Source organism: Balaenoptera physalus (genome assembly GCF_965194825.1).
Source record: "Balaenoptera physalus genome assembly, chromosome: 1".
NCBI classification, from domain to species: Eukaryota; Metazoa; Chordata; class Mammalia; order Artiodactyla; family Balaenopteridae; genus Balaenoptera; species Balaenoptera physalus.
Window position 1 is genome coordinate 22,875,618 of NC_138882.1, and position 19,132 is coordinate 22,894,749.

The 19,132-nt window shown below is 54.6% G+C and overlaps 1 protein-coding gene across 3 annotated transcripts in view; it reads left to right on the plus strand.

The window, feature by feature from the left end:
* The window catches only part of CAPN2 (calpain 2), a 54,762-nt gene that overhangs the window by 31,905 nt on the left and 3,725 nt on the right, over positions 1-19,132 (plus strand). The window contains exons 6-18 of one of the 3 annotated variants that reach the window (XM_082426679.1): positions 1,104-1,187; positions 2,946-3,031; positions 3,945-4,019; positions 4,717-4,877; positions 7,190-7,359; positions 9,013-9,045; positions 10,099-10,310; positions 11,560-11,596; positions 12,534-12,599; positions 13,873-13,930; positions 16,197-16,261; positions 17,545-17,613; positions 18,174-18,252. In XM_082426679.1, coding sequence (XP_082282805.1) covers positions 1,104-1,187; positions 2,946-3,031; positions 3,945-4,019; positions 4,717-4,877; positions 7,190-7,359; positions 9,013-9,045; positions 10,099-10,310; positions 11,560-11,596; positions 12,534-12,599; positions 13,873-13,930; positions 16,197-16,261; positions 17,545-17,613; positions 18,174-18,252 — 1,195 coding nt within the window. The remainder of the gene's footprint in view (positions 1-1,103; positions 1,188-2,945; positions 3,032-3,944; positions 4,020-4,716; positions 4,878-7,189; positions 7,360-9,012; positions 9,046-10,098; positions 10,311-11,559; positions 11,597-12,533; positions 12,600-13,872; positions 13,931-16,196; positions 16,262-17,544; positions 17,614-18,173; positions 18,253-19,132) is intronic. The other 2 variants (XM_082426680.1, XM_082426681.1) reach the window with 2 other exon arrangements.

The window sequence follows — 19,132 nt, forward strand, 5'->3', positions numbered from 1 at the left end:
CCTCATTCCCCACGTGGTTAGCGCATCCTTTGTCCACCATATTGCACATCACCTGGAGCCCAGGGGTAGCTAGGCGACAACCAGGCTGGCTAGGGTACAACTGCTGGGGCGATGGTGACTCCAGCCTTTCCTTCTCCAGCCTACTTACAACCCTCAGCCTCCTTTGACTCACCACCCCGGACCACAGCTTCCCTGAGAGTCCCCTGCCCTCTGCTGGGCCCAAGGCAGGACCATTCCAGACACCTTCTGCCCCACCTGCAGGGCCTGTGACCGGAGGGAGCCCAGCAGCCTTCCCTCCACTGCTGCAGGGTTAAGGGGCCCGTGGGAAGACTTCAGAAGGCACAGGAAGGAACCATTCCCACGTGCCAGCCTTGCTGGCAAACGTCGCCAGAGGAAGGGAGGTGGGCACAACCCCTGTCCCCAAGGAGCCTCCAGGCTTTGCCTGTGCCCGGCACCGGAGCCCTGTCCTAGCTCTGGTCCCTGTGGGGACAGGGGTAAGAAGTCTGGCTCTGGGGGCCCAAGTCTGTGTCTGACTCCAGGCAGGGATTCTCAAACTTTCTCTGCAAAGCATTTCGAGGCAGAGACCCTTTCTACTCCCACGCAGCCCTTCTCATTGACCCAGACAAAAATAACAACCTCCATCAGAACAGATGGGGGAAGGAATGACTGGGGAAGTTCTCATAGAACAGGAGCCAACTCTGAAGTCAGGCAGAAACGAAGGACTGTCCTAGTGTAAACCTGCAGCGGGCGGGGCAGCCCTCGCAGTTTCAGGGGACTTAGCACACCTGGGCCACCGATGCCGTCCAGGTGTGTGTCCTGAGTCCCCTCCACGGTGTGCCCTTTCCTGCGGGAATTTGTGACTGCGCCGGGCACACACATGAGTGCAAATGCCGCTCTCCCAGAGGGCTGCCCTCAGCCTCTTCTCTGGTTGTGAATAGCCCGTCAGCACCTCAAAGAAGTAGTAGGAGGGTCTCCAGGCGGGAGCGGGGGCCCTCCACCCGGGCCAAGGCCCTGCTGAGCCCTGAGCGACGGAGGGAGGGAGGGAGGGAGGGAGGAGGCGGGATGCGGCGGCCGGGCTGGGACTGATTCTCCCGCGTTTCCAGATCACCAGTGCTGCAGACTCGGAGGCCATCACCTTCCAGAAGCTGGTGAAGGGGCACGCGTACTCGGTCACTGGCGCCGAGGAGGTAACGCCTGGCAGGCATTCTCAGGGGTCTTTCTCTTGCTCACATGATGGCGAAAGCCATTTTTGCTGCTTGCTGAGGGTGGGGCCCGCGTTCCCCAGTCCTCGCTGAAATTCAGGGCCAAGGGGATGGGCCGGCCCTCCCCAGCCCCTGCCGGCCGTGCGCTGCCCTCTGCTGGCCGCAGGTCGGTCCAGGCGCTCTGTGCCACTGAGTTCCAGAATTGTCTCGTTCTTCTGGACCAGCTAAGATAATACAACAACACTGCATCTGTGTAGTGTTCCATCCTCTTCAAAGTGCTTTCACATTTGATCTCACAGAAGCATTGGTGCCCCAATTACTGTAGTGGTCAAATCTGACTCTGCCTCTTGCCAGCTGTGTGGCCTTAGGCAGTTATTTAAACTCTCTTCTGCCCCCTAGTTTCCTCAAATTTAAATTAGAAACAGTAATAATAATATCCATGGTAGGGACTTCCCTGGTGGCACAGTGGTTAAGAATCCGCCTGCCAATGCAGGGGACACAGGTTCGAGCCCTGGTCCGGGAAGATCCCACATGCCACGGAGCAACTAAGCCCGTGTGCCACAACTACTGAAGCCTGCGTGCCTAGAGCCCGTGCTCCACAACAAGAGAAGCCACTGCAGGGAGAAGCCCGCGCACAGCAACGAAGACCCAATGCGGCCAAAAATTAATTAATTAATTAATTTTTTAAAAAAATCCATTGCAGATTGTTGAGGTGATTCAAACAAGTTAATATATGTAAAGCGCTCAGACTGTACCTGACACATTGTGTCTAAGCAGGTCGCTGTCCTGGACTTTGCTGTGTTTTTGGTTTGTTTTTTTTATACTATAAATACTGTAAGGTAGCCACCATCCACTGTTAACTACAAAACCCGGACTGGATCCCAGGTCTTCTGACACGTGCAGTGCTCTCTCTCTCTCTCTTTTTTTTTAACCATGAATCTTTGTTTTATTTAACACCCCCACATATATCTTTTTATTTTGAAAAGTTTCAATTCTACAGAAAAGTTGACAGAATAGTATAATAAACATCCATATGCTATTTTTCCAGATTCAAGGATGGTTGAAATTTTCCACACCTGTTTTGTCTCTATGTATGTGTACTTTCTTTCTGAGCCATTTGGAAGTAAATTGCAGATGTCACAACGGACACTTCGCTCCTAAATACTTCAGCATTTATCTCCTACCCATAAGGACACTCTCTTACGTAATCCCAGTAATATTTTCCTGCTGAAGAAATAAACATTAATTCAATAGCATGATCTAATATATAGTCCATGTAAACATTTGCCCAGTTGCTCCAAAATGTCCTTTATAGTACCCTCAATGCCCCCAGTCCAGGGTTTAAATCAAGATTCATGCACTGCATTTGCTTGTCATCACCAGTGTTCATTTGATGGAGCTCCTGTGACAAAAGTACATCCTATTATAGTTACTTAAACTGAGGTTCAGAGGTGATGTGCCAACACAGAGTCTAGAACAAGCACATTTGTGCCTCAGACTCAGGATAGAGGTTAAAGAGCCCTGGTCCTCCAAGGGCCAGACCCTGGGAGCTGCCAAAGCTGAGCAGCAGCGAGGGTCTGGGAGTCAAGGCCCTCTCTCTCCCTTTTGTGATCCCCCTTATTACATGGACTTGACGCCTCCCGCCCCTGGCTCATGGAGAAAAAGGGGCTTTGGGCCGGAGAACCTCCAGGCCTGGCTTGAACTCAACATCTCTCCCCTCTCCTTCACCCACCCCTCCTGCAGGTGGAAAGCAGAGGAAGCCTGCAGAAGCTGATCCGCATCCGGAATCCCTGGGGAGAGGTGGAGTGGACCGGGCAGTGGAACGACAAGTGAGGAGGGCAGGGTCGGGAGCCGGGGTAGGGGCACTCTTTCCAGGGGGCTCTGGGGAGCTGAGGAGAGGGGGGGCATGGTAGCCATGCTGAGAATAAAGCCCCGAGAGCACAGGCCACCCCGAGTGGGACCCCTGGGGCTGGTGGCCCTCTAGGCTCTTAACCAGTGCACTCCAGCCATCTGGGTGCCTTTACAAGGCCCAGGGCTCCTGGGATACTCATCCTTTCATCACCTCATGGTTCCTCCCTTCCCTAGCTTGGCGTCACCTTGCTATTGGATCTTCAGGGAAAAAATACACCCTTCCTCCCCCAAGCACTCGTTCTATCCCAAGGATGTAAACTTTGTGCCTATGACCAGAGAGAAGTCCTTCCGTTGATGTCCAGGGTTCCTGGTAGGCCCATTAGACCTTCGACTCTCTGGGGTGAACTCTGTGAGCCCCTCTCATGGTCTTCCTCTGCTCCCGTCTCCCCGTCCTCCTCCACAGCCCAGCACCCACAGTTCTTCACCTTTTCCCTGGCAGCCTCTGCCATGGCATAGAGATGCCTGCCAGGACCTGCAGGTCAGCTGCAGAGGCCAAGATGAGCGCCCCCTCCCCTACATCGAATTTCCAGCCACCCCTTAAAAGAGCTGACAGGCCCGTCTCAGTTTGGGCCACTGATGCTACTTCATGTCTCTCTGATGGGCTGTGTTTATTTTCTGGAATCTTCCTTGCCACCGTCTTCCAGGATAATGTATCCTCTCACCTTGCTGCCCTGCACCTCTCAGCCACCTGTGTGTTACTCCCCTCCCGTACTGGGTTCTGGGCCCTCAGGTGGGAGAGCAGGTCCCCGGTCCTCAACTTTGGGGCATCTTGGGGAGAAGTCATCGTCCCGCACTAGTTTCTAATGCCTCTCCCATTGCTTGGTTTTCCAGCTGCCCAAACTGGACCACTATTGACCCAGAGGTGAGGGAAAGGCTGACCAGACAGCATGAAGATGGGGAATTCTGGTAAGATCCTTAGGCTTTAGGGAAAGAGGTGTCTGATGTTTACTAGAAAAGGAGTGAGATTATCGTGTTGAGGGAGCAGGGGCGTGGGATCCTGGTTTTGTTGTTGTTTTAAATTCACTATAAGACCTTGAACAAAAATATTCTTGAACCTCTTCGATTTGTCCATCTCAGCAGTAGGGTTTCAAAGCTGAGCAGCTCAGCAGACAAGGCTAAGAATTCCTGCAGGCATGTTCAGGTCCCAAGAGAAAAGAGGGGAAAGATGGGCCTTTCTCCCAACCAGTTCCTAGAGATTCATCCCCAGGCCTCAAGAAATGGGTCCCTTGGAGAGTAGCAGTGGGCCCACGCGGCTGTGTCTGTGCTACTCTGGGACCACCTACGTCTGTACATTACTAGCATTTTACCAAATGAGCAGCCGTATTTCGTCTCATTTGATATACGTGGCCCCCATTTTTACAGATGAGAGTTCTGAGTTTCACAGAGGCTTAAGTAACTTGCTCAAGGTCACCTGGCTAGAAGGTGGTAGCACCAGGACTAGAATTGGCACCTTCCGGTGGCGGGCCTGGTGGCCATGTGGCCCCGAGGTGCTGCCTCCTAGCAGCTCTGCCTGGCCCTGACTGGGCCCTAGTCTGGCCTTGGGCGGAAGGTCCAGGCTTATCCGTGTGTCCTCCGGTAACCTGGGTGCTGCGTCCTTTTGCAGGATGTCTTTCAGCGACTTCCTGAGGCACTATTCCCGCCTGGAGATCTGCAACCTGACCCCTGACACGCTGACCAGTGACGCCTACAAGAAGTGGAAGCTCACCAAGGTGGATGGGAACTGGAGGCGGGGCTCCACCGCGGGCGGCTGCAGGAACTACCCGAGTGAGCCCCCTGCCGCCGCCCCACCCGGGAGTGCTGCACCCCGTCCTGGCCGCTCCTACCCGCCAGGGCCCTCTGCCTCTTCTCCCTGCGCCTCCACCTCAACACGCTTCTTGTCTCCTCAGCCCCTTGCCTTCTGCACTCACTTGCCTCCCTGCCCACGCAGAACCCAACACGTGCTGTTTCTGTGATTCCTCTCCAGGCCCTAGACTCCCCGATGCTACGGCCTCGCCCACTGAGGCAGCGTTAATCCCGCTTCATACCCATGGGCTACTTTATCCACACGAAGCCCACGCAGCCTAGCCCGGCAGGGGGACCTCACCCACTGGGCCTCGGCACATCCAGGCCCTGCTTGTTGCCCGGCAAGCCTCTTGTGCCCAATTCACTCAGCAGATGTTGATGGGGCCCTGCTCAGATGGGGGCAAGGATTCCTCCTCTGGTTTATCTTTTGTTTATTCCCCTGACTCTTCTGCCTTGATGGCCCAGTCCTCCCCTGCCCTCTCCCACTCAGAAATTGTCCCATCATGATGACATTTGCCAATTATGGAACATACATTGGGTGCTAGGAACTGTGCTAAGTGATTTATTAATATATTACTCCGTTTAATCCTCACAACAGCCTTCTGAGGCAGGCACTTTATTATCATCTCCATCTTTAAGATGAGGGGACTGAGGCTTGGAGAGGTTAAGTGACTTGCCCAAGGCCACACAGCCTTGACTGTGCCTGGGATTTGAACCCAGGCAGTCTGACTGTGGAGTCAGTCTTTAAGTACTGCAGTGGCAAGTCATGGTCATATATTGATTCTCTTGTTACAGATGAGGAAACTAAGGCTCTCAGTGGCATACCTGGGCCACAGAGCAAGTAGTCAGCCTGGGACTAGCAGATTGGTGCCTCTAGCTCTGGTGCTTTTTTTTTTTTTTTTTTTTTTAATTTATTTATTTTTGGCTGCATTGGGTCTTTGTTGCTCTGTGCAGGCTTTCTCTAGTTGCAGTGAGCGGGGGCTACTCTTCATTGCGGTGCACAGGCTTCTCATTGCAGTGGCTTCTCTTGTTGCCGAGCATGGGCTCTAGGCACGCGGGCTTCCGTAGTTGTGGCACGTGGCCTTCAGTAGTTGTGGCTGTAGAGCACAGGCTCAGTAGTTGTGGCGCACGGGCTTAGTTGCTCTGTGGCATGTGGGATCTTCCTGGACCAGGGATCGAACCTGTGTCCCCTGCATTGGCAGGTGGATTCTTATCCATTGCACCACCAGGGAAGCCCAGCTCTGGTGCTTTTAGTCCTTCACCTCATGGCTGAGGCCATGTATGCAGCCATGTATGCAGCCACCAAGCAAGTTCCGGAGGTGCTGGGATGGTCCTCTGCCTCAGATAAGACTGTGTCTCCTACCCACTAGATCAGGGGTTGGCAAACTCTCTCTTAAGGGCCAGATAGTTGACACTTTTTGGCGCTGTGGGCCATCTAGTCTCTATGGCAACTATTCAACTGTTGCTGTAGCCCGAAGGCAGCCATACTTAAATGAATAGATATGGCTGTGTTCTAATAAAACTTTATTGGTAAAAACAGGCAGCCAGCAGCCCATAGAGCCGTAGTTTGCCAAACCCTACACTAGATACCTTTATTTCCACAAGTAGAATGTTATTAGGTAAAGGCAGGAGATCACATTAATTATCCTTAACATGAATGAATCTCAGTTCCTTCCTGCAAATAGGTTTTGAAAGTGGGGAGGGCAGAGACACCATGGGAGTGGGCAAGGGGACAGGCCCAGGAGGACGGGGACACAGAACAAGAGGCTGAGACTGGGCACAGGATGTTCCTGGCCTCTGGGTTCATTGAGGGGGATGCAGACCTAGTCCCCAAGTCTCCCCAGCCAGGCCAGCTGGGCCATCTCTGACCCCCGAGTTAGAGCCTGGTGAGGGGAAGATACCACGGGGAGATATCACAGCTGAGCCAAAGGAGATCTGGGCCTCAGCTCTGACCACCCTGTTCCAGGATGAGGAATGCCTCCCAAGCCCGGCCAGCCTGAGGGCGAGCGAGAGAGAACTGCAAAGGGGAGTTTCTAATTTAGGTTCCCGTGAGGTTCAGACGAACCCCCAGCCCTCCGCTGCTCATGGCCTGTTCCCACCCGGACGGGCTGCCAACCAGCCCTGGTCTGTGGTTCCTCTGCCCTGCCATCCCCCCTGCCCAGCCTCATCCCCCTCCCGGCAGCCTCCAACCCCTGAGACCAGCGTGGCCTCGGCGCCTCGGCCCCCCCATGCGCACCTGTTCACGCTGGGCTCCTGTGTTCTGAGTGACTGACCCCGGCCCCTTCTGGCTACAGATACCTTCTGGATGAACCCTCAGTACCTGATCAAGTTGGAGGAGGAGGACGAGGACCAGGAGGACGGGGAGAATGGCTGCACCTTCCTGGTGGGTCTCATCCAGAAGCACCGGCGGCGGCAGAGAAAGATGGGCGAGGACATGCACACCATTGGCTTCGGCATCTATGAGGTATGGGAGGGGCGTCCACAGGGCTGGGGCTCCTCCGTGCCTTCCTCCTTGGCGCGTGTCAGCCCCTGCGACGAAGGCCAGCCCCAGAGGCAGACCTGCAGATGGGACCCCAGGCCGGGAGCTTGGCCAAGGAAAAGCAAAGCCACGGGCCGGGCCGGTCTTAAGAGACTCATGCAGGGAGGTCCCTGCAATTGGTCTGGGTCGCCAGGAGCCCCGCTTCCCCTGCAGCCAGCTTCCGGCGAGTCCCGCTCTTTCAAATGGCCTCCGTGTCCCTTCTCACTTCCCCCAGGCCTGGCACTCTGGTTGGCCACCAATCTCCGAAGAACAGAACAGATGTAAGATGAGGACAGAGTATACTGGACCATGTCAGGAACCACTGTGAGGGCAGGAACTGAGCCAGCAGGTCCCGTCCCGCTGGGCAGAGCCCGTGCTCGGGGCAGGGGAGCGGTTGGTCCTCTGCTCCCACCAGGGCTCGGCCGGCTAGAGCCCCGCGCCCAACACAGGCGCTCTCACTGCCCCCATGTCCTTTCATTCCGAACCAACTGACCCAACACGCTGGGCCCGGTCCCCTCCCCTCTCCCTTCTGCCGCACAGAGAAGAGCTGCTCCTGGCCTGGGGTGAGCAGTGGGAGAAGAGGGGTGCAAGGAAGACTTCAGAGCCGCTGAAGTGGGGTGCACTTTGGTGTGATGGGTGGGCCGCAGTGATGTGCTGGAGCTGGCCCACTCTTCCCAGCCCAACATTCAGTGAGGTCACATGGGCAGCCTGAAAACAACCATGGCAGGGAGGGGGCAGTATGTACAGCATGGAAATTAGCAAATACTACACATCAGGTCTCCCACCGAACCCTGAGAGCCGGGCTCCCAGCTCGGCACGTAGGAGTCAGACACAGTGTCGGGGAGAAGGCTGTCTGCTCACTTCACTCAACAGGGAAACGCGGCTGCTGCCCATGGGGCAACGATCTGCCTGCTCACCCACCAGCAGGTGGAGCTGGGCAAGCACCATCATTTCTAAAAATGCACATAATTCCAAGCTTCTCAGTCTCTGAAGTAGGAGCTGAGGACTTCAGATCTGGGACAGAATAGCTGCAAGAAAAATGCAGACTGAATTGTGACACACAGCCCAGACTTGGAAATCCAGCTATGGGCTTTCAGAGCCAAGAAGGACCTACGTGATCGTTTGGTCCCGTTTTAGAGATAAGGAAACTGAGGCCAGAGAAGGGAAATGACTTGCTTGAGGAAATACAGATGGATGTGGCCGGCAGAAGCTTAGAACCAGCACCTGCTGGCTCCCAGTCCCGAGCGCAGCTGTGTCCATGTGCTGCTTCCTACAGCCCTGCTTTCCCTGGCGGCAAGCGTGGGGTGTGGGCTTTGCTACAGGCAGCTGGGTGACCTCAGACAGGTCAGCCAGGTCACTTCACAGCTCCAGGCCTCAGTTTCTTGCTCTATAAGTTAAGAACGGTGCTAAGGGCTCATGCACATTATTGCCGGCTCATAAGATTTTTTTTTTAATGTGGGAATACGTTGAGTTCCTTGGGAAATAATTACCGGGTTGACTTAGTTCCTATTGCTAAAGCTACAGAGAAAGGGGGGTAGCAAAGGAGACCATCTCAGTGGTGACATTTCTTTCTGGAGCTTTTCCAGAGTCTGAATTCAGCGTGTTCTCCTTTATTTGCAGATTCCAGAGGAGGTACGTCTGGCTCGCGTCAGCCGCCGTCCCTGGGGGCTCAGGTTCACCAGCGAGGAAGAGGCTTAGACTGCTGGCTCGGGAGTCTTGTGAAGCCTGGGCAGGGGCTGGTGGTGGTGAAGGATGAGTCCCCAGCCCCTCTGGGCCCCGGTGAGGTTGCTCAGGTCCCAGATCCCAGGGTCTAAGCACAGGTTGAGGCAGCTGGGGCAGTCGCCACGAGGCGTGCTGTCTCCCCAGACCTGGCAAAGCCGCTGCACACATTTAGTCCCGGGTGGAGGGTCCGTGGTCCTGGGGCTGCAGGAGACTCTTCCCGGAGTCCTGTAGTGCTCTTAAAAGACGCCTAAAGGGAAATGATGAGCCCTGCAGTGGTATTAGGAGAAGATGGGGGAGCACAGAAGGAGGCCTGGACCCCATTCCCAGCTCTGCCATTTGCAGGCTGTGTGACCTTGGACAAGTAACCTGTCCTCTCTGGACTTCAGTTTCTTCGTCAGTAAAACTGGTCAACCATACACCTCGCCAGACTATTAGGATGCACTGTGATACGTGAGAGCACTTAGTAGGCCCACAGTTCGGCTTAACTGAGCTGGTGAGACACACAGTCGCAGTGTGTGTTTTTAAAGGCCACAGTTATTCAAGTCAACACACAGGACAGGGCAGTTGGTGGCGTGCTGCGCCTTTGTGGATGCCGTGGTCAGACTGACACCCCACGTTTGAGAGCTGGGCCCCCTCCTCGCCGCGGTCCTGGCTGCTTGTGTCAGTGTGTCTATACCACACAGAACTGAGTGGATCCCGGCCGAGGGCACTTTAATGTCCCTGAGTCGTAAGGGGAAGGCTGAGGTCCTCTGTCCGAGTGGAGAGATGGGGCATCTGAAGACGGGGTTGAATGTGGGTCCCCTGCCGTGTGTGCCTCTGAGTTCCTGTTTGGGGTAGAAAGTTAGCTTTTCATCTCAGATGATGCAGAGTTTTCGCTGTGAGCCTCTTGTCTGGATGAGTGGAGGGACGGTGCTTGGAGCCCTTTCCACCCTCCACTCCCACTTGCTCCCGTTTCTTCACCAGTTCACAGGACAGACCAACATCCACCTGAGCAAGAACTTCTTCCTGACGCACCGAGCGAGGGAGCGGTCGGACACCTTCATCAACCTGCGGGAGGTGCTCAACCGCTTCAAGCTGCCCCCGGGGGAGTACATCCTGGTGCCGTCCACCTTCGAGCCCAACAAGGACGGGGACTTCTGCATCCGGGTCTTTTCCGAGAAGAAAGCCGACTACCAGTAAGTCGTTCAGCCCTCCCCGTCCCCACCCCTTGTTCCTGACCCTCCTGGGCCGCCTTGCTCCTCTGCTCGTCAGCTTTTTTTCCTGTAGTACCCGCCCGCTTCGAAGGCTTAGTGTGAGGACTCGAGGTGTCGAAGAACGTTAGTGCTGTCCTCGGGTCAGCAAAGAAAATAGACACTCGGGATCTTTCTGATGGGAAAGGGATGCCTGTAGAGCAGATTGCAAATGCCTGTCATTTGGGGCAGTGCTGGTAGAATCCCTGCATTCCCAGCCCACCAGCCTGGCAGAGCCGAGGGTCTAAGTGCCAATCCCAGCGGTCCCTCAGATGTCTCCAGAGCCTCTCCCCGCTACAGTCACGAGGTCTGCAGGGGCTCCCCCTTCCTCACTGGAGCCCCGATGTTCAGGGACCATTTTTGGCTGACACCGCTGTCAGCGTGGCCTCAATTCACGATGGCTGCTGCCTCAACCGTGTCTGTTCAGCTGGGCCCTTGACTGCGTGAGATGTAATCAGCCTTGGGCAACTTAAGCACAAGATTTACTGGAAGGCCCTGGAACCCTCTAGAACTGATAGGAGGCTGGGCACCAGAGGGCCAGGGTGTGGGAAGCAGGGGGCGTGGCAGCTGCCGTGTCCCCCTCTGACCTTGTGCCACATGCTCAGATCCGTGTGGGATGGAGGGGGGCGGCAGTGGGAGGGAGGAGCAGGGATCGCCGGGGCTCCAAGACAGTGCACAGTGGAGAAGGCATTTCCCTCACTGTGGAGAAGGACCCAGCCCTGCACATAGGACTGTGTGTGGGATAAACTAACCAGGGCCCGAGCTTCAGCCGAAATCTCACCCAGGCCTCCCTGCCTTCTCCCTCCCTCGGCAGAGCAGGTAGGCAGCAGGGTACACTGCATGATTCTCCATGTGAAGATTTATGACGGCACAGAGCGTTTCAGAGGGAACCTACGAGCTGTGCCTCCAGGCCAGAGTGCCAGCACCGTAGTACCAGGGAAGCCTGTCCTCTTTGATGAAGATTGAAAATTAGCAAACAAAACAGTTCTGACTCTCCAAGTTGTTTTAGCCGGGACACTTCCTTGGATCATTTCTAACTAATTTCTGCTGTAGGGGATGTGTTGTCACAGAAACTTGGGATGCAGAAAACCCCCCTGTGCCCACCCCATGCTGGGTTTAACGGCGCAGTTCCATTTTAGCCGGGATTTCTGCAACACTCCCTTTTCAGTAACACACAGTTTCCTTCTGTTTCCAGAGTCGTCGACGATGAAATCGAGGCCAACCTTGAAGAGGTACCGTACTGCTTGAGCTCCACCCGCTCTGTCCTGAACAACCCAGGAGCAGCGGAGCAGAAAATAACCCCAAGGGTTTAGGAGGCCCCCAGGATTTCACGAGCACAGCTTGAAACTAGGGTGCGGCCCTGGCCTGGGGGTGCGAGAGCGCCTCCTGCCCCAGCTGTGGCCGCTGCGTGGGGCTGGACGGTCCCCTGCATGTAGCCCGCACGCACGGGGTGCCTGGAGCATGGGACACCAGGCTGCTCCGAGCAGTGGGCGGTCTTGTCGCTCCCTTTTCTGGACCTCAGTTTTCTCATCAACAAAATGGAAACGTTGCACGACAAGATCTTTCAGGTTCCCTAGAGTTCTGGGAGTTGTGATTCAGTGGTAAATCCTGAGGGCTTTGAGGACTACGGCTCAGGAATTTCAGACCCAACCTAAGAGTCCAGAGTTGAGGAAGGAAAGCACGCAAATGGGAAGGAGCGCTCTTCCCTCCGTCCTGGTGCCCGCAGTGGCTTGATGATCGTTATTCCTCAGCTGCTGGAGCTCCGTGTACTCAGTGAGACGTGGAACAATTTCCAAGGGCCTCACGGCTGTGCTCTCACCACGTTCAGAGTCGATCCAGACCACGCCAGCTAGTCTCTACACTCCTGAGTCCCCATTAGTGAGATCATAAAAGGCCATTTTGGTGGAATGTTGGAGAAGATGCCTATGTGAGAAATTAGAGTGTAACTCCTTCCCACATAGTTTATAGTCCCTCTTATGTGTTTTAACTGGAAAAAAACTCCTTAATTCCTCACACTGTCCTTTGTCTCAATCCCAGTAACCTTAGAATTCAGGCCTGAGAGAGGGAGAGAGGGTAACTGAGCGGGGAGGGGAGGCCGCCCCAGAAGGGAGACGAGGTGCCTGCTGGTCACTGCGTCACTGCGTCTCACTTCCGTGCCTCGCCTTCCAGATTGATGTCAGCGAGGACGACATCGATGATGGATTCAGGAGGCTGTTTGCCCAGTTGGCAGGGGAGGTAAGTGTTCCCCAAACCCCTGTGCTGTGCGCCCTGCTTGACGCAAAGGAAGAGACCATCTTTGTCCTCAAGGAGACTTCAGTCTAAGGGGGGAGAGGAAACAAACTGAACAAAAAGCAAAGAGGAATGACAAACGTAACTGGGATGTCCGCTCAGACTCCTTGCCCGAGGCCTCCCCAGGGCCTCTGCACGTCAGTCGCCAGGGGCTTCTGCTGTCTGGGGGGTGGGGGGGGGTCGGCTCTGGCTGTGATCCTCCTGCCTGAGGACTCTGGGCCTCTCCTTGTGGCTGTTTTGTTTGCTCTGTGCCACTGCAACTGAGACGTGGAACTCAGCCCCCTCTCTTTGATTGCCACAAAAATATTTGGGGACGTGGAGGGTCTTCAATCTCAAGGATGCAAGCAACAGAGTGTCAGCCTTCCCTGTTCTTAAAAAAGAAATCCCTGAGGCATCTAGGCTTCCGTCCACTACAAAGTTAGCAGGCCTCTTCTTCCAACGACTCCAAAGTCATTCTCCTCCACATGTGGCGGACACTAGCTCCCTCAGGTGTCCACCGTCGGCTTACCTGGGCCTCCTCATCAGAGCTAAAGCAGGCGCCACCCGCTCCATGCCTCCGCCTGCCTGTCTGCCTCCCTCCCTCCTGGTTTCTAAGGGAAGGGGCATCATAGAGACATATTTCCCCACTGATTGAAACACACACACACACACACACCCCCCAAGAACGCACAATGTCAGTCTTGGTCTTAAATAATGGGGCTTGTCCCCCAGTTACACAAAATGTGTACGTGAACAGAGGTACCTGCACCACATCTGAGGCCACAGAAAAAGCGCTGGGCCAGTTCTTGGACACAGCCGGTCCCAGCAAGCTTTGCAGGAAGCCAGGTCTGGGTTTTAAAGGGAGAGGAAGGCAAGCTGGGTGCGAGGAAGGGTATAGAGGACTGAGTCAAAAGACCACAGACATGGGTAGAATGGAGAATGTGTTCTTTATATTCTCTACAGCAGAGCAATGGCGAATGAACTCTGCCTGGAGCACGCTGTGCATGAAAACACTTATCAAAAACTTGGGCTGTGGCTGTGCCCCTTGTAGTGCGGTCTGGGGGGCGGTGGCAGCGTTTCCTGGGGGCTTGTTAGAAATGCACATCCACAGACCCCTCCCCGCCCCAGCTCTAACGCGCCTCGCGGGCCCAGCCAGAGCAGACACCCGTTACACGTCTGCTGCTCCGTGCTTCACCAGCCCCAAGGGAGCCAATACAACGCTCTGGTTGCATGTCCACAGGATGCAGAGATCTCTGCCTTTGAGTTGCAGACAATCCTGAGGAGAGTTCTGGCAAAGCGTAAGTACCCACTCCTCGCACACCCCTCACCCCGCTCCTTCTGCTGCAACGTGAGGGGACACGGGGATCCTTCCCCTTCCCCGGCTCAGCGGCGGTGGCTGAACCGTCACTCCCACTCCTGCTTAAATACCACCGTCACCACCAAAGAACCGGATGAAGGAGGTTCTCCCCGATGTGATCAAAAAGGGCGAAGGTTTCTGGAGTCTAGAGGTCAAAGATCACATCCAGGTTTCCACGACTTACTAGCTCTGTGATCTAAACCGAGTTAGATAATCTCCCTGACTCTTGTTTCCTTATCTGCAAAATAGGCATATTATTACTTAACCTCTTCAGAGTGGTTGAATGTCTTAAATGAGATGACGTGTAGGAATCGCCTAGCACAAAGCCTGGGCTCCGTATACGGTGACTCTTACGATGATTAATTGCTAAGAAAAAGCGTGATGGGAGCCAGAAAGCATCCCCATCCCTGGATTCCGGGCTGTATTTAGTGGGGAACCACTGACAGAGTGACGACAGCTCACTGACGAGCCAGAATGGAAAAATAAGTGGTCCATCTTCCACTCCAGCTCAGGGGATGGCATTAAAAGGGCTCATCTCCCAAATGTGTGTTTAAGGGAGGCTGGTCGAGCCAGTTCTTGATGGGAGAAATGTCACTTCAGTTGAGCCAGTGGGCCAGGCAAGTGGCTTCAAGGCTCCAGAAATGACTGCTCTCAGCCCAGGCTGATGGGCATCTATAAAGAACGGACAGAACTGGGTGGAGACTTGAGAAGCAGCTGGAGAGCCATGGTCCTCACGCACCTTTTCAGGTTAAACTGTTTCTTAAGCAAGAGACATCAAAGGACGGACTGTCCACCTCCCCAGTGCTGATCACCGCTGCAGGGGGTGGGGAGAACACACCCACGCACACCGCTATTCTCCCCCTCAAGTTATCACCAGGACTGTGCTGCTTTGATAAGACTGCAGTCCACTGAGCAGGGGTCTGTACGGTATCAGAGTTCTCAGCCCGGACCCGAAACGAGAGCATATGTCGTCAGGTCTGAGCGTCAGCCTGGGGATGGTCTCCAGAAGTCCCGTGGACTTCACTCTGGCCCAACCCCAAGAGATAAAAATCCTCCTCTTGAAGCCAAAGAAGGATCCAGGCCAGTGCGGTCTTCCATCACAGTGCACGTGAACGACACGCATGTGGTCCCTCACAGGAACCACGTGTGACCGATCCATGCCCTGTGGCCTCCAAACGAACGGCTGCATTTGAGCTTCTTGGCAGAACTGCAGCCAGGGGGTCCAGCGGCCAGGGTAGGGCTTCCCCAAGGCGGACCCTAGTCCTCGGCCCCCCCTCCTCCGATCTGGGGGTGACGAGAAGTGGTGTTTACCCTCGAGGCCACCAGGCACGAGTGAGGTCACAGGCTGTTAAGCTGTGTGGTTGTCATGAACCCAGGGACACTGAGCACCATTGTTTCTGCACAGATGCGGGGAGGGGGAGGGGAGGGATCGGGCCACGCTCGGATTCAGCTGCTGCTTGTTCGGGGTGCAGCAGTAGCCTCACCCGTGCCCCGGAGCTCCCACACCCGGTGACGTGATGACTCCTTCTGCCCAAGGGCCCCAGGCACAGCCCACACCCACACCCGAGAAGGGGTCAGAGCCCAGAACAGCAGCTTTGAGACAGGTTGCGTCCTAACCTTCCACAAGGACATGATGAAGAGGGTGGGCTCCCCTTAAGGCTGTGGGAACAGACTCACATCTGTGACAGGGCTCTCACACCACCTGTCGACCACCAGCTAGACGGGACTCAACCAGTGAGTGACTCACCTAGGAGAGCACGGGCTGCGGACAGGCTCTGGCCCTCAGGCTAACCCAGCTGGGGACACAGAGGCCCCCTAAATGCCTGCAGGCGGGCAGTTAAGTAAACCTCTTCCTCTCTCAGGGCCCTGCCTAGAATGAACACGCGGGACCCCCACTGTCTCCACAGGTGACTTTGCATCTTATGAACACTTCAAGGCCCAGACTCTTACCATTCTCTTATTTATTTAAAAAGCACTTATTATAACCCCGTATGCCCATGGCCAATATACAGAGAAGTCAGGCAAATGTAACACAGCCTCTGCGCTGTCCCAGTATGGTGGCCACCTGCCTCATGTGGCTATTTAAAACAATTTAAGTGGCTCCGGTATCAGAGGGTGCAGATACGGAATATTCCGCGATCGTAGAAGGCTGTATTGGACAGTACTGCTCTAGAAGATGTTCCTGTCACACTTATTTTGTCTCCTAGGCCAAGATATCAAGTCAGACGGCTTCAGCATAGAGACCTGCAAAATCATGGTTGACATGCTCGACATATCCTTTAATGGGCCCGGCAGGACGGAGGCTGGGGGAGTTTGAAACTTCACTCCAGGAAGATTCAAACACAGGCCTTCCTCCCCTTCACAGCGGCCAGCTGTCCCCGCTGGCTGAGGCGTAGGACCGTTTTCAGCGCTGACCTCCCTTGGTAGGGAAATTCGAGGGACTTCAGCTGAGGGAATGTGAGATGCCACAGGCTGAGGGATTCCTGCAGGAAATTCCCGACAGCATGCCCGCTGTTCTCTGCCCAGGGCAGCTTGGATGTGTTACCTCTAGGGAAATAGTCCCTAAACCATGATACTCCTTTCTTTTTTTTTTTTTTAATTAATTTATTTATTTTCGGCTGCGTTGGGTCTTCGTTGCTGCGCACGGGCTGTCTCTAGTTGCGGTGAGTGGGGGCCACTCTTCGTTGTGGTGTGCGGGCTTCTCATTGCGGTGGTTCCTCTGGGCTGTAGGCGCGCGGGCTTCAGTAGTTGTGGCTCGCGGGCTCAGTAGTTATGGCTCACAGGCTCTAGGCGCACGGGCTCAGTAGTTGTGGCGCGTGGGCTTAGTTGCTCTGCGGCATGTGGGATCTTCCCAGACCGGGGTTCGAACCCGTGTCCCCTGCATTGGCAGGCAGATTCTCAACCACTGCGCCACCAGAGAAGTCCCTACCATGATACTTCTGATGTGAATGCTTTCCCCAGTCATGATTTTCTTCCTGATTCATAAGATAGGGGCCCACCCTCCAAGAGCACTCACTGTCCTTCCTCTTTGCTCTGGCTCCTTCCCAGGCCACCACCCGGCCCTGAGGCCGACTTGTCATCCATCTGCTGTCCCTGCTGCTTACTGAGAGGTGCTGGGCAAGGATGGCCTGGATGGCTTAAGCTTCTATGAAGCTTCATCTGGTGGGCTCATGGCACCTGCTGTGTAGCTCCCCTCACAAAAGGCCTCTTAGAAATAATGATACTCCCTAAATGGGCAAGGGCGCAGCCATTAGAAGCCATCTGAAGCCTCTGCGTATCCTCCAAGAGCTCCTTCTTAGCAGGAATTGGGGCCAGCTGCATAGCACCCCCAGACCCATCAGCACACACATTCGGGGGGACCGGCAGGTCTCTGTTGGGCCCCTCCACCAACCCTTAGATGGAGGTGTAGCCAGTGTGAAGAGCAGGAAAAGGGTCCTTCTGCAAGAGCTCCTCGTGATCGAGCTGTGGTTACCAGACTCCCCAGGGGAGAGGACCAACCAGGTGCCACGGCCCACTTGAACCCAGACTCTGGGAGCTTTCCTTAACTGCAGGCAGTCGGATGGGAGTGGCAAGCTGGGCCTGAAGGAGTTCTACGTTCTTTGGACCAAGATTCAGAAATACCAAGTAAGAGCCCAGGAGGGCCGGGCGGCAGGGGCGGCGGATCTGTGTGGGCAACACGCCAGGCACGTACTTCTGGATGCAGCAGCTCTTTAGGACGGTGGAGGAGCATCTCCAAGCAGAGGGGATTGTACTCATAACGAGCTCAGAATGGGTGAACACAGGGCTGGGCAAACGCAAACAGAAACAAACAAAGACTTTGCAAGTTAAGTGGTTTACTCCCTGCCTTATTGACCGGAAACGGAGTCATCTAAAAGCCACCATCAAGTGTCCTGAAAAGGCCATGCAGCCCCTTGTAGTTTGGGTTTTTGACAGCTGAAGTACAAAAATTAGAGAAGATAATAACAGGGGCTCATGTAGTTGGCTAGGTGATTTGACGGGCATATTGATAAACTAGCTCATGGAGAGAGGCAAAATACTCTTTAAGGCAGAAACATGGGTGATGCTTCCAAGGCCAAACTAGAGGCATGGAGCTGGAAGAACTTCAGTCCCGCTTAGCACACAGCACAGAGAGGTAACTTGCCACCTTTTGGGTCATGGTTTTCTAACTGTTTTGCATGTTCCAGAAAATTTACCGGGAAATCGACGTGGACAGGTCCGGAACCATGAACTCCTATGAGATGCGGAAAGCATTAGAAGAAGCAGGTAACACTTCCTAACTGTATTTTCTTTCTTTTATCTGTAGAATATGTGAAAACTTAGTCTATACGATACAAAGTTTGGTAAGCTATGAAATAGAGGAGGTGCTGGTTCAGTACAAACACATCCTTTTCATTCGCCTTTTAAAGACTAATTGGTAAAATGAAATGGGAGTCCAGGACGCTCTGCCCTCTAAGCCTTCTGGAATCTCAGTTTCCCTCCAAGGGCCCCAGCGGGTCGCAGGCAAAGCCAGTTTTCAGCAGACCCACACACCCCGCCCTCGTCCGTTCGGGTGCAGGGCTGGTCAGGCAGAAGTGGGATGTCCAGCTCCACCCCTGCGTGAGTCCTTAGCAGCACGTGATGTCAGTAAAAGGGACACCAGCTGTGGGAGACCAGCAGAGTGGGAGACTGGTGTGCTTAGGGGACAAATATGACAATATGAGGTTGTCCATTCGTTGGGATGTAATGCTGCAGCAGAGACCCCAAATAAGTGGTTTAAACAAGATACACCTTCCTCTCACATAACGATTCAAGCTCAAGCCGTCCAAGGCCAGATGGTGTCTCCTGCTGTCAGGGACCCAGGCTCCTTCTATCATACTGTGTCACCAGCCCTTAGATCGTCACCCGTATCTGCAGGATGGGGACAGCTTGTCACCACAACCATGTTCTAGCAATGGGCTGACAGAAGGAGGGAAAGAGGGGCTCCTTGCCTTTAAGGGCACATGTCACTCTGTACACAAATCCCAGTGCCAGGACTTAGTCACAAGGCCTCAGAGGGCTGCCAGGGAAGCTGCGAAATGCAGTCTTGATTCTAGGTAGCCATGGCCTGTTAAAAATTCTACATCTGTGGAAAAAGGGAGAATTAATATTAGTTTAGCATGAACAG